This window comes from Podarcis melisellensis (genome assembly GCF_964234715.1).
Source record: "Podarcis melisellensis genome assembly, chromosome: 18".
Lineage (NCBI taxonomy): Eukaryota > Metazoa > Chordata > Lepidosauria > Squamata > Lacertidae > Podarcis > Podarcis melisellensis.
Genome location: NC_138536.1, coordinates 6332119 through 6344878, shown reverse-complemented (window position 1 = coordinate 6344878; position 12760 = coordinate 6332119). Strand labels below are relative to the sequence as shown.

Here is a 12760-nt window from a genome sequence, read left to right as displayed (position 1 = left end):
TACCAGCATGAGTTTGACCCAACTGCGGGAGGCAGTGGAAGACAGGAGTGCCTGGCCTGCTCTGGTCCAGGGGGTCACGAAGAGGCGGACACAACTAAACGACTAAACAACAAAGCTAATCTCCTGCACACCAGCTCCATGGAGGCGACCCGAGTTCTAGTCTTACGGAAGTCGGAGAAAATCTCTCTCTCTCTCTCTTCTGTTTATCCAGCCCAGGCATCATTTTATAAACCTCTCCCCAAAGTCATATTTCTCCTAACCCTCCTGGGATCTTCCATGTAGGGCAAACCATCGATCATGTTGGCTGCTCCACCCCCCTGTGCAATTTTCCACCTCCTTCACCCCTTCTTTCGTGAACCAGACTCTCCGGACATCGCCTTCCAAGATGGCCATTGCCAGTCTTCGCTCCCTCCCCTCTCTCCCCGGCCCACCCAGAGCCCCTCTTCGTTGTTATTGCTGTGGAAGACCTGGCGGCACTTTCCTGTTTTAAGGAAATAAGATTTATGAGACTCCAAAGATGCTTAATAAAATATTTACAGAGCGTGGGTTTGGATGATGGGAGAAGGGGCCTGGCGCTCTACCCGAGCCCTTTCTGCTCCTGCCGCTGTCAGAAATCTGGGTGGCACAAGGCGCAGTAATATAAACGGAACATTTTTCCATTCCCCTAAACTCTATAAATCTTCAGGGCTGTCTAAAGGCACTTTGTTTTCTGGAGAGGGGAAGGAAGGAAGGAAGGAAGGAAGGAAGGAAGGAAGGAAGGAAGGAAGGAAGGAAGGAAAGAAAGAAAGAAAGAAAGAAAGAAAGAAAGAAAGAAAGAAAGAAAGAAAGAAAGAAAGAAAGAAAGACACCTTCACATCTTTTCCAGGGGGTCCACTTCCCTGGCCCACGACATTCACGATTCATACTGGAAGCCTAGTGTCTAGTCCTTAAGGTCTGAAAATTTTTGCGGTTCTGTAGCTCCCTGTGTGACTTGAGCTGTTGCCAGTTCTGAATGCTGCAGTTTGCCTGAACAAAGTTCCCCGAATTAGTTCAAAACCCACCGCCTCTGAACTACAACCGAAAGTACCGTATTTTTCGCCCGATAAGATGCACCAGACCACAAGACGCACCTAGTTTTTGGAGGAAGGAAACAAGAAAAAAAATATTCTGAATCTCAGAAGCCAGAACAGCAAGAGGGATCGCTGCGCAGCGAAAGCAGCAATCCCTCTTGCTGTTCTGGCTTCTGGGATAGCTGCGCAGCCTGCATTCGCTCCATAAGACGCACACACATTTCCCCTTCTTTTTGTAGGAGGGAAAAAGTGAGTCTTATAGAGCAAAAAATACGGTAATTCCCAGGACTGACCGAATCGAGTTTGTTTGGGGACAGAAGTTCGAACCATTTCGACTTAATCCAGATCAATGGAAGTAAGAGTACCACTCCATTCTGCCTTGGTTAGGCTACACCTGGAATACTGCGTCCAGTTCTGGGCAACACAATTTAAGAAGGATGTTGACAAGCTCTGAGATGTGCAGAAGAGGGCATAGGAATTCGTTCATTATTTTTTTTCAAAATATAGTCCGGCCCGCCACATGGTCTGAGGAACAGTGGACTGGCCCGTGGCTGGAAAAGGTTGCTGACCCCTGACCTAAGCAATCGGAAGGACGGACTCTTACCTTTGCACCAAGTGAATGGTGCCAGAGAAGGCTGATGGGCTTTCATTCCTCCTGCATCTCACCCTCTTTTGTTGGCGAGCTCCGATTCTGGCTCACGTCCCATAAGCAGGAAAGGGGGGAAAGCGATGTGATGGATGGAAAGGATGAGTCGATTTCGAGAAAGGGTCGTTGAGCTTGCCAGGTACAGCTGACATCACTCCCAGTGGCGCTGCAATGAAACTGCTGCCACATTGGCAGAGCTAAGCAGGGTCCAGTGTGGTTTCGAATTGGATGGGAGACCACGTGTTGAGATTCCAGCATTGCAGAGTGTTGGACTAGTTGACTCTTGCCATCCCTTCCAACTATGATTCTATGCCTCCTTTCCAAATCTACAATTGTCTGCCCCTGGAATCTGGTGTTTCCATTGTCCTGCTTGGAAGCAGCAGGGAAAGAAAGTGGTTCCCCCCCCCCCTTCACTAGGTTGGCATGCAAAAGGAAGATTTGCAGATCTCGGGGCTGTGGGAATGTTCAGGTATGCAGGAGTGGATATACTGTTTGGTTATAGCCTTTCCAACTTGTGTTAACAAGCTCACAATTTAGCAGAGTAACATTCCCCTTTTTAAACTTGCAGCGGATGCGTTTGCTCAGGCTTGCTAAAGCCTCTATAATAACTGTTCTGGTAAAGGTAAAGGGACCCCTGACCATTAGGTCCAGTCGTGGACGACTCTGGGGTTGCGGCGCTCATCTCGCTTTATTGGCCGAGGGAGCCGGTGTCCAGCTTCCGGGTCATGTGACCAGCATGACTAAGCCGCTTCTGGAGAACCAGAGCAGCGCACGGAAACGCCGTTTACCTTCCCGCCGGAATGGTACCTATTTATCTACTTGGACTTTGACGTGTTTCCGAACTGCTAGGTTGGCAGGAGCTGGGACAGAGCAACGGGAGCTCACCCCGTCGCAGGGATTCGAACCACCGAACTTCTGATCGACAAGTCCTAGGCTCTGTGGTTCAACCCACAGACCCACTGAAATTAACATACCTCAGTTCTTATCTATGAACTTCAACGACTCTACCCTTGTAGAATGCCACCCATTGTATCTTCATCCTCATGCAGAATTAACACACCACACCAATTGCTTTTGTTCAGTTATTCCTCTTTTTTAATCATTTTCCCCCCATGACAACATTGCGTTCGGTTCTTAAGGCGTTTGCTTCTTCCTCCAAGAACTCGTCTGCTTTCCGCTGAGAAATAAATGGTAAAAGGAAAACGTACTTGAAAGGCAAGCAAAGTTTGGCATCGTTTTGCACAATAAATTAGGAAAGGGAGGGGAATAAGATGGAGATGCCCTCAGCGCACTAGGTAGGATGTATTTTAGGGTACCTAAATAAATATCATAAGTTACTTTGAATAAATAGAGCTCAGCATAATATACGGTGGAATTGCATCAACTTCTCAAAATAAATCGATGGGCGGTGTTGACACCAGGTTTGAGAGACCCTCAAAGCTCCCTAGGAACACAGATTTCCCCCCAGCACATCTTTAGATCGCAGCGAAATAATACAATGCGACAGCAGCCCTTTCTTTTCATGTTAATAAATTTCTTAATGAGACCAGTAGTCGTTGATGGCTTTTGATGGCTGGTGGCGGCTAGCAATGGCACAGCTGCAGGTCTGGGACTGAAAGGAAATGGTTCGGAAGTCAGAATGTCGCCCGCAGGGGTGCTAAGTTGAACAAAATATATAAAAGAGGGAACATAGGGTGCAGCAATAATGTTGTATAAAAAATACCACGGAAAATGTAATGGGAAGTTGATAGAACCAACAAAAATAAATTATTATGTATTGGAATTTTATGTGAAGTTTGTGGGAATTCAATAAAACTTGAATGGCAAGGCCCATCAGCTGGGGGGCTCAAATATTTTGCGGCAGCCAGCAAGGCATAATAATAATAATAATAATAATAATAATAATAATAATAATAATAATAATATATTTATACCCTGCCCATCTGGCTGGGTTTCCCCAGTCAATCTGGGTGGCTCTCAACACAATATTAAAAACACGTTAAAACATCAAACATTAAAAGCTTCCCTAAACAGGGCTGCTTTCCGATGTCTTCTAAATGTCAGGTAGTGGTTTATTTCCTTGACATCTGGTGGGAGGGCGTTCCACACGGCAGGTGCCACTACCGAGAAGGCCCTCTGCCTGGTTCCCTGTAACCTCACTTCTCGCAGGGAGGGAACCGCTAGAAGGCCCTCGGAGCTGGACCTCAGTGTCTGGGCTGGATGATGGGTGGAGACGCTCCTTCAGGTATACTGGGCTGTTTAGAGCTTGAAAGGACAGCTCCATCACTTTGAATTCTGCTAGGAAACATACTGGGAGCCAATGTAGGTCTTTCAGGACAATGTTATATGGTCTTGGTGGCCGCTCCCAGTCACCAGTCTAGCTGCCGCATTCTGGATTAGTTGCAGTTTCCAGGTCACCTTCAAAGGTAGCCCCACAGAGAGTGCATGGCAGTAGTCCAAGCGGGAGATAACTAGAGGCGTAATCCCCAAGATAAGGGGATCCAGAGGGGGGAAGAATCTTTGATAGTGCTTTGATACCATCTCCAGAACCAGGTGGGGAAGGGATGGATGGGGGGAAAAGCTGGTGGGGAAGTGGAGAGGCAAAACACACACCCCCATCCCAAATTGTAAAGGTAAAGGGACCCCTGACCATTAGGTCCAGTCGTGGCCAACTCTGGGGTTGCGGCGCTCATCTCGCTTTACTGGCCAAGGGAGCCGGCGTACAGCTTCCGGGTCATGTGGTCAGCAGGACTAAGCCACTTCTGGCAAACCAGAGCAGCGCGTGGAAACACCGTTTACCTTCCCGCCAGAGTGGTACCTATTTATCTACTTGCACTTTGTCGTGCTTTCGAACTGCTAGGTTGGCAGGAGCAGGGACCAAGCAAAGGGAGCTCACCCCATCGCAGGGATTCGAACCGCCGACCTTCTGATCAGCAAGCCCTAGGCTCTGTGGTTTAACCCACAGCGCCACCCGCGTCCCGTTCCCATCCCAAATATTTTCTCCAAATTGGCCCTTCTCAAGAACATTTTTTTGGAGATGTCGTCCTGTTTGTGGATGCAATCCTGGCCTGCGGTTTGGACCTCTCATTGCCCAAGCATGGAAGCGCTCTGTGTGTTGATGTCATCTGGACGCTTCTGGGGCGGTGGAGCCAAAGAAAAGACAGGAACCTGGAAAGGGGCCTTCTCTACATGGCTACTCTCTCCCAAACATCTGTATCGGGACTCTTATTGAACGGAGGCCTTTCCTGGACGACGATTAGCAAAACAAAACAGACTAGAACGTGGGTGGGGTGGGGGACAAAAAAGGAAAGAATAAAAGGGAGCCTTTTCGCGTACAGATGTTTTTTTCTACCCGCCTCGGATCTCACTTCCGCCGACCCTTTGGAAATTTAAACACGGCGGAAACGGTCCGTTTTCACGCAGAAGCACGGTCCTGAGAAAGGAAGATCTTGTGAGAAAGGGGCATCTTTAAAGTAAAACTGCTATTGACCGCGAAATGTCTTCCTGGCAGGCTGGAGAGATGGATGTGAAGGAACTCAGGGAGAGGGAGAGAGAAAGAGAGAGGCCCCTGAGCTAACCTGGTGCAGAAAGGATGGAGAAGAAGGAGAAGTGGCCTGGAAAACAGCTACAGGAAGGGTCGAAACACACTGGGAGAGCAATTGCAAAAGCGCCCAGGTTCAATGTATTACAGTATTTTAATAATTTTTGGGAAGCCGCCCAGAGTGGCTGGGGAAGCCCAGCCAGATGGGCAGGGTATAAATAATAAATTATTATTATTATTATTATTATTCCAGTAGTGATGTATGGAAGTGAGAGCTGGACCATCAAGAAGGCTGATCGCCAAAGAATGGATGCTTTTGAATTCTGGTGCTGGAGGAGACTCTTGAGAGAAGATCAAACTGATCCATTCTGAAGGAAATCAGCCCTGAGTGCTCACTGGAAGGACAGATCCTGAAGCTGAGGCTCCAAGACTTTGGCCACTTATGAGAAGAGAAAAGACCCTGATGTTGGGAAAGATGGAGGGAACAAGGAGAAGGGGACAGCAGAGGATGAGATGGTGGGACAGTGTTCTCAAAGCTACCAGCATGAGTTTGACCAAACTGCGGGAGGCAGTGGAAGACAGGAGGGCCTGGCGTGCTCTGGTCCAGGGGGTCACCAAGAGTCGGACACGACTAAACGACTAAACAACTAAACATCATCATCATCATCATCATTATTATTATTATTAAAGACCCAACAACCACGGACAGAATCTGAGCTAGATGAACAGGTTATTTGGTTCGGTAGCTATGTCTTTGAGGGGGAAGACAGCAGCCCAGTGAGTTTGCATGCAGAAGGTCCCAGGATCATATCGCCGGCACCGGTGGGAAGCAACTCCTATCTGAAATCCTGCACAGCTGCTGCCTGTTGGTGTGTTTTGGTCCAAACGGTCTAGGTTTGCATCAGAATGCACCAGTGCTCAGGGATAACGTTGCCCCTTGTGTTTGATGGCTCTTCAGCAGCTGACATCGTGCGACCCCCAAGTTCCCCTACAACCCTCCATGCCTTCTTTTCAATGCACGCGGCATTTGCTCATGCGCTATTTGCACTTACATGTGCCTTTGCGTGCGTACACATTGGCACATGCATTGCTTGTGTGCTGCAAAACTGTGAGAGGTGCAAATGTCAAATGTCTCCACCCCCATCGTTCTGCCCAGACGCTGAGGTCCAGCGCCGAGGGCCTTCTGGCGGTTCCCTCACTGCGAGAAGCAAAGCTACAGGGAACCAGGCAGAGGGCCTTCTTGGTAGTGGCACCCGCCCTGTGGAACGCCCTCCCACCAGATATCAAAGCGATAAACAACTACCTGACATTCAGAAGACATCTTAAGGCAGCCCTGTTCAGGGAAGTTTTTAATGTGTGACATTTTAGTGTATTTTTGGTCTCTGTGGAAGCCGCCCAGAGTGGCTGCGGAAACCCAGCCAGATGGGCGGGGTACAAATAATAAATTATTATTATTATTATTATTATTATTATTATTATTATTATTATTATTATGTGTTTCAGTTCTCATGAAAGTGCAAGTTGGCTAAAGGGTGCCTTTAAAATGCAGACCTAATTGAATCTCTCTCCTGCCTCCCCTAAACCCAGACGGAGGAAGTTTCCACCACCCGGTTGCCGCATCCACAGATGCCATGAGATTCAGCTGCAATTCACGGCCCTTATAGCTTTGAGCAGGTAAAGGTAAAGGGACCCCTGACCATTAGGTCCAGTCGTGGCCGACTCTGGGGTTGCGGCGCTCATCTCGCTTTACTGGCCGAGGGAGCCGGCGTACAGCTTCCGGGTCATGTGGCCAGCATGACTGAGCCGCTTCTGGCGAACCAGAGCAGCGCACGGAAACGCCGTTTACCTTCCCGCCGGAGTGGTACCTATTTATCTACTTGCACTTTGACGTGCTTTCGAACTGCTAGTTTGGCAGGAGCAGGGACCGAGCAACGGGAGCTTACCCTGTCGCGGCGATTCTGATCGGCAAGTCCTAGGCTCTGTGGTTTAACCCACAGCGCCACCCGTGTCCCTCATCCAGCGTCCCTAGCTTTGAGCAAGGACTCTCTTATTTCCAAACTGGTTTTCAGATAGCAGGCAGCGTTTCACAGCAATGTCACCGTTGTTTACTCTGGAAGGATATAAATGAGCCCTCGGACTTCTGCCTTGGCCAAACCAACTTCATTTGTCTCCCGAAAGAGCATTTCTCTCCCCCCCCCCTCTTTCTTGGCCGCCTTCCCGGGCCAAGGAAATGCTAAACAGAAGGACTAACCGTAAAGTCCTGCTGCCCTTCGCAGGCGGGAGCAAAGAACGTGGAATGCAAGCCAGCCCAATGGATCAGGACAGCTGCCCGCTGTCCAGCCAGGGCAGACAACTAGGGCAAAACGCACGCCGCAAAGCAGAACAAAGGTTTGTATTTGTGACGAGAGGGGCACTTCCTTCCACACAAGCAACAATTCCTCACTGACCTGCAAATGGATCAGGTCTGAGTCTCTAAGACTGGGGCAACTGCCTCAATCCCAGCCTTGCCAGCAAAAGTGAGGCTGAGATCAAAGCATGCATGGCTGCTGCTCTCTCACAAGAGACCAGAGCCCTGCGGGATTTTGACATCTTTCCGCAGGGCCTGCAAGACGGAGCTGTTCCGCCAGGCCTTTGATCGGGGTTCAGTCTGATTCTTCATTTTCCTAGCCTGCTCACGGGTCCTTTATAAGACCAGTGGTAACATTTGGCCCTGGAGAATATTAACCAGCCTCAATTTTACCCGTGGACTGCCATCTGTCCGGATTTTAATTTGCTCTGAACTAATTTTAAGATGTATTTTAATTAACCGATTGCCTGTTTTTATGTTCTTATGTTCTTTGTATACTGTGTTAGTTTTATGATGTTAGCCGCCCTGAACCTGGCAATGGCCGGGGAGGTAAAGGTGACCGACTCTGGGGTTGCAGCGCTCAGCTCGCTTTATTGGCCGAGGGAGCTGGCGTACAGCTTCTGGGTCATGTGGCCAGCAGGGCTAAACCACTTCTGGCGAACCAGAGCAGCGCACAGAAACGCCATTTACCTTCCTGCCAGAGCGGTACCTATTTATCTACTTGCACTTTGACATGCTTTCAAACTGCTAGGTTGGCAGGAGCAGGGACTGAGCAACGGGAGCTCTCCACGTCGCGGGGATTCGAACCGCCGACCTTCTGATCGGCAAGTCCTAGGCTCTGTGGTTTAACCCACAGCGCCATCCACGTCCCTTTCGCCAGAAGTATGGATAGGCATCTATGTCCCGGTTTCTGGTTATTATTTTTCCCAATCTTAAGTTCGGATCCATCACATTTCCACATTAGTTTGCAATTTCTCTTGGGGGAAGGTTCTCATAAAAATTGGTGAGCATTTTATTACGAATTTGACACTCCCCCCCCCCCATTGTACCTCGTGCAATGGATTTTTGTACGTCATATGCATATGTATGCACATTTACCCCTAGGATATGTATATTCACTTGCAGTTTAATCAACTGGAGAACTGCATTGCAAAATTCAGAGAAGTGCAAATGTCAAAGGATGGCTGCTTTGGTCCATATTGTTTCGGGGACGTGTGAATCCAGTATACCTGAAGGAGCGTCTCCACCCCCATCATTCAGCCCAGACACTGAGGTCCAGCTCCGAGGGCCTTCTGGCGGTTCCCTCCCTGCGAGAATTGAGGTTACATGGAACCAGGCAGAGGGCCTTCTCGGTGGTGGCGCCCACCCTATGGAACACCCTCCCATCAGATGTCAAGGAAATAAGCAACTACCTGACTTTTAGAAGACATCTGAAGGCAACCCTGTTTAGGGAAGTTTTTAATGTTTGATGTTTTATCATGTTTTTAATATTCTGTTGGGAGCTGCCCAGAGTGGCTGGGGAAACCCAGCCAGACAGGTGGGGTATAAATATTAAGCTGTTGTTGTTGATTTGCCATTAAATGGTAACTGAATCAAATTTATCTCCCTCCTCACCGGTCAGCAGCAAATGCCTCTTAAGGCTGAATATCTGGTTCCTTCTTCAGTAGAGAAGCCATCAACCTCGCTTTGAGAAGCACAGCGACACTGCAAATTAAAACTTGTTTTGACGGTCATTTCCATTATTTCACGGAATAAAGAGAGTTGCCTTAACGCCAAGTCAGTTCATTGATTCATCTAGCGGATTATTGTGTACTGTAACCTTCTCCAGATGTTATAGGACTGCAGTGCTCAGCATCCCTGACCCTTGGGCTAAGCTGATGGGAGTTGTAGTTCTGTGATGTCCAGAGGCTGTTCTCCTCTGATTGGCTGTGGCTCCTGCAGTTCTCCCTGAGGCAAAGATGGAACCTGGAACCTGACACCTTTGGAAAGCAGGCAATTCCAGAGATTTGAACTCAGGACGTTCTGCTTCCAAAATTATGGCCCCTCACAAAGTCTGGAGACAGTTAGGAAGTGGCCTTGGCCAGAGCTTTAGGAGCTCACACACTGCCCTCATCCAGGATTTCCCAAACATGGGTCTCTTGCCAACTGTTTTGGGACTACAGTTCCCATCATCCCTGACCACTGGTCCTGCTAGCTAGGAATGATGGGAGTCGTAGCCCCAAAACAGCTGGAGAGCCAAGTTTGGGAAACACTGGCCTGCTCCACTTCTCAGGAATAGGCGATCCGAGGATTGTGTCCCAATAAAACAGCTAGCCCATGAGCAGAGTCCTGTATGCTTTCAAACAGGATGGGGGGGGGACTGCGTGTTGATGTTCTCGCATTGCAGGGGCTGGACTAGATGACCCCTGGGGTCCCTTCCAACCCGACCATTCTATCATTCTCTCGACACTAAACCATCAACAGTTCTCCACAGGCAGGGGCGCCCTTCCCCAAACTACCTCGAGATGCCAGAGATCGAACTTTGGACCGCCTGCATGCAACGATGCCTCTTTCCCGTAAAATCCATTTAAGCACCTAGTCCTCATGGTTCTGAGCAGATTGAAACAGCAGCGCAGGTGCCTTAAAACTGAGTCAGGTCCACAGCGCTCCACGTTGGCCCAACCTGCTGGCAGAGGCTCTCCATGATTTCAGACATAACTGGAAGCGCCAGGAATCGAAAAACTCTGCAGAACTCTGCCACCATACTCCAACATCCCTCCAATGTTTAATGTGGAACATTTGAGCTCTTCGGTTTCAGAATCCCCCAGACGCCGCCGATTCCGTTAAGAATTTGATGCAATGCCTGGAAAGGAACGCCAGCCTTTTTGTACACCTTTGTCAATACTTTAAACCTATGTCTACATGTATATACAAACATACATTTTACACAGCACTGTTATAACGGTGTGTGTACTTTAAGATGGCGGCAGGATGGCTCCCCTGCAAGTATGGGAGGAGCGCGCTCCTCAATCTCTCAACCCTTCTTTGCCCGCAGGATTCACGGGCAGGAACGGCCCCTGGCACCCTGGCCCCATGTGGAACCATCCCCGTAAAGATCTCCAGCTTGGGCAAAGCGGGCACTGCCCACGGGGCAGCTCCTCCAGAAGACCACCAGGCAAGAGATCTCTCTTGTTTTCGATCTGCTGCGAAGCTTGGAACGACGTTCCTCCAGCCGGCTGCGTCGAGAGTGCGCCGGTTCCTCCATCGCGGCAGCGCGGCGATGGCCCTTGACAGGATTCCTTGCACTGCTGGAATGAAGAGCTTCCCCGGCTCGCCACCAGTTGAGAAGGCCCCCAACCAGACTCTGGCTTCCCTTGGCCTCCGTTGACGGACCTGAGGTAGACTTAAAATCCAGTTGTCTCCTTGGCTGCTCCAAGCAGGGATGCCCTGGCGGTCTTCTCCTCGTGTCCTCTTCCACCTTTGGACAACCACCCACACGCCAGCAGCGTCTGGGCACCGCTGGGTACGCAGCCAGGCCCTTCCTCCTCCAACCGTTGCTCTATCACACGCAGCCGCACTCTTTGGCCGACACCTCGTTCACCGTGTAGTAGCGGTTCCCCGCGTCCAAGAAGGAGACGTCGTCGTCGTACGACAGGGGGCGGCAGCACGGCCGGGCCCTCACCTTCTCCTTCTTGATCTTCCGCATGCTCCTCACGTTCTTGAGGGACAGGTCGTAGTTGCGCACGGCCGAGTCGCAGGTGCCGCTGCAGTACCGGAAGAGGACCGTCTCGTCCGACTTGTACCCGAGGCCCAACTCGCTGACAGTCACCTCCAGCTCCTTGAGGGAGCAGGGCTTGTGGCGGGCCTTGGCGCGTTTCATCCGGTTGCCGGCTTTGGCAAAGAGCGGCAGTTCGTGGCCCCCCGAATTCATGGACTGGCTGTACCTCTCGATCAGCGTGGAGATGAGGTGGCGGATTTCTCCCTCCGTGTAGCTCTCGAACAACGTGCTGTCTGGAATTTTTTTAAGAAACGACAGGAAATTAGAATAATTATAATAATAATATATATTCTTTGTATAGAATTTTTATTAATTTTCCAATAAAAACAAATTTATAACACAATTAAACATTAGGAATTAATCACACGTCTTTTTTCTTTTAGACTTCCATCAACATGTCTGATAATTTTCCGTAGTTATTACATATCTTCACATTTCTTCATTTATATTGCACTATGTATATCTTATCTTACCATGTTATTTAAACAATATTTCTACCAAACTTTCAGAGCCTAGGACTTGCCTATATTGCACAGAGTGTAGGACTTGCACTATATTATTTTCCATTCAGCAGCCTAACAGTCCATGGACAGAATCTGTTCTTTAGCCTGTTGGTACGACTGATTATGGGACGCTGTGGGTTAAACCACAGAGCCTAGGACTTGCCGATCAGAAGGTCGGCGGTTCAAATCCCCGCAATGACGGGGTGAGCTCCCGTTGCTCGGTCCCTGCTCCTGCCCACCTAGCAGTTTGAAAGCACGTCAAAGTGCAAGTAGATAAATAGGTACCACTCTGGCGGGAAGGTAAACGGCGTTTCCGTGCGCTGCTCTGGTTCGCCAGAAGCGGCTTAGTCCTGCTGGCCACATGACCCGGAAGCTGTACGCCGGCTCCCTCGGCCAATAAAGCGAGATGAGCGCCGCAACCCCAGAGTCGGTCACAACTGGACCTAATGGTCAGGGGTCCCTTTACCTTAATAATAATATAATAATAACATTTTATTTATATCCTGCCCTCCCCAGCCGAAGCCGGGCTCAGAGCAGCCAACAACAATAAAAGTAACACAGCATTCTAAAATCAATTCATTTTAAAATCAATTCAAAATCAGATTAATGACAACCATTGGGCTAGAGTTCTGTGAGGATTACCAAAGGAGGGAGTCAGGCTGTGCCCTGGCCAAAGGCCTGGCGGAACAGCTCTGTCTTGCAGGCCCTGTGGAAAGATGTCAAGTCCCGCAGGGCCCTAGTCTCTTGTGGCAGAGCGTTCCACCAGATCGGGGCCACGGCTGAAAAAGCCCTGGCTCTGGTTGAGGCCAGCCTAACCTCCCTGTGGCCTGGGACCTCCAAGATGTTTTTGTCTGAAGACCGTAAGGACTGTACTGAAATGGCAAAACTGACCGTGCGACTCGGGAATCAAGAAGATA

At 49.5% G+C, this 12760-nt stretch overlaps 1 protein-coding gene across 4 annotated transcripts in view; it reads right to left on the bottom strand.

Moving 5' to 3' along the window:
• Window positions 1-5877: 5877 nt before the first annotated feature.
• NRTN (neurturin) overlaps window positions 5878-12760 on the bottom strand; it is a 68538-nt gene continuing 61655 nt past the window's right edge. For 3 of the 4 annotated variants that reach the window (XM_081895915.1, XM_081895917.1, XM_081895916.1), the window contains exon 3: window positions 8258-11573. In XM_081895915.1, coding sequence (XP_081752041.1) covers window positions 11125-11573 — 449 coding nt within the window. In that variant the 3' untranslated portion in view covers window positions 8258-11124. Of the gene's footprint in view, window positions 6536-8257; window positions 11574-12760 lie in introns of those variants that run through there. The other variant, XR_014164262.1, reaches the window with a different exon arrangement.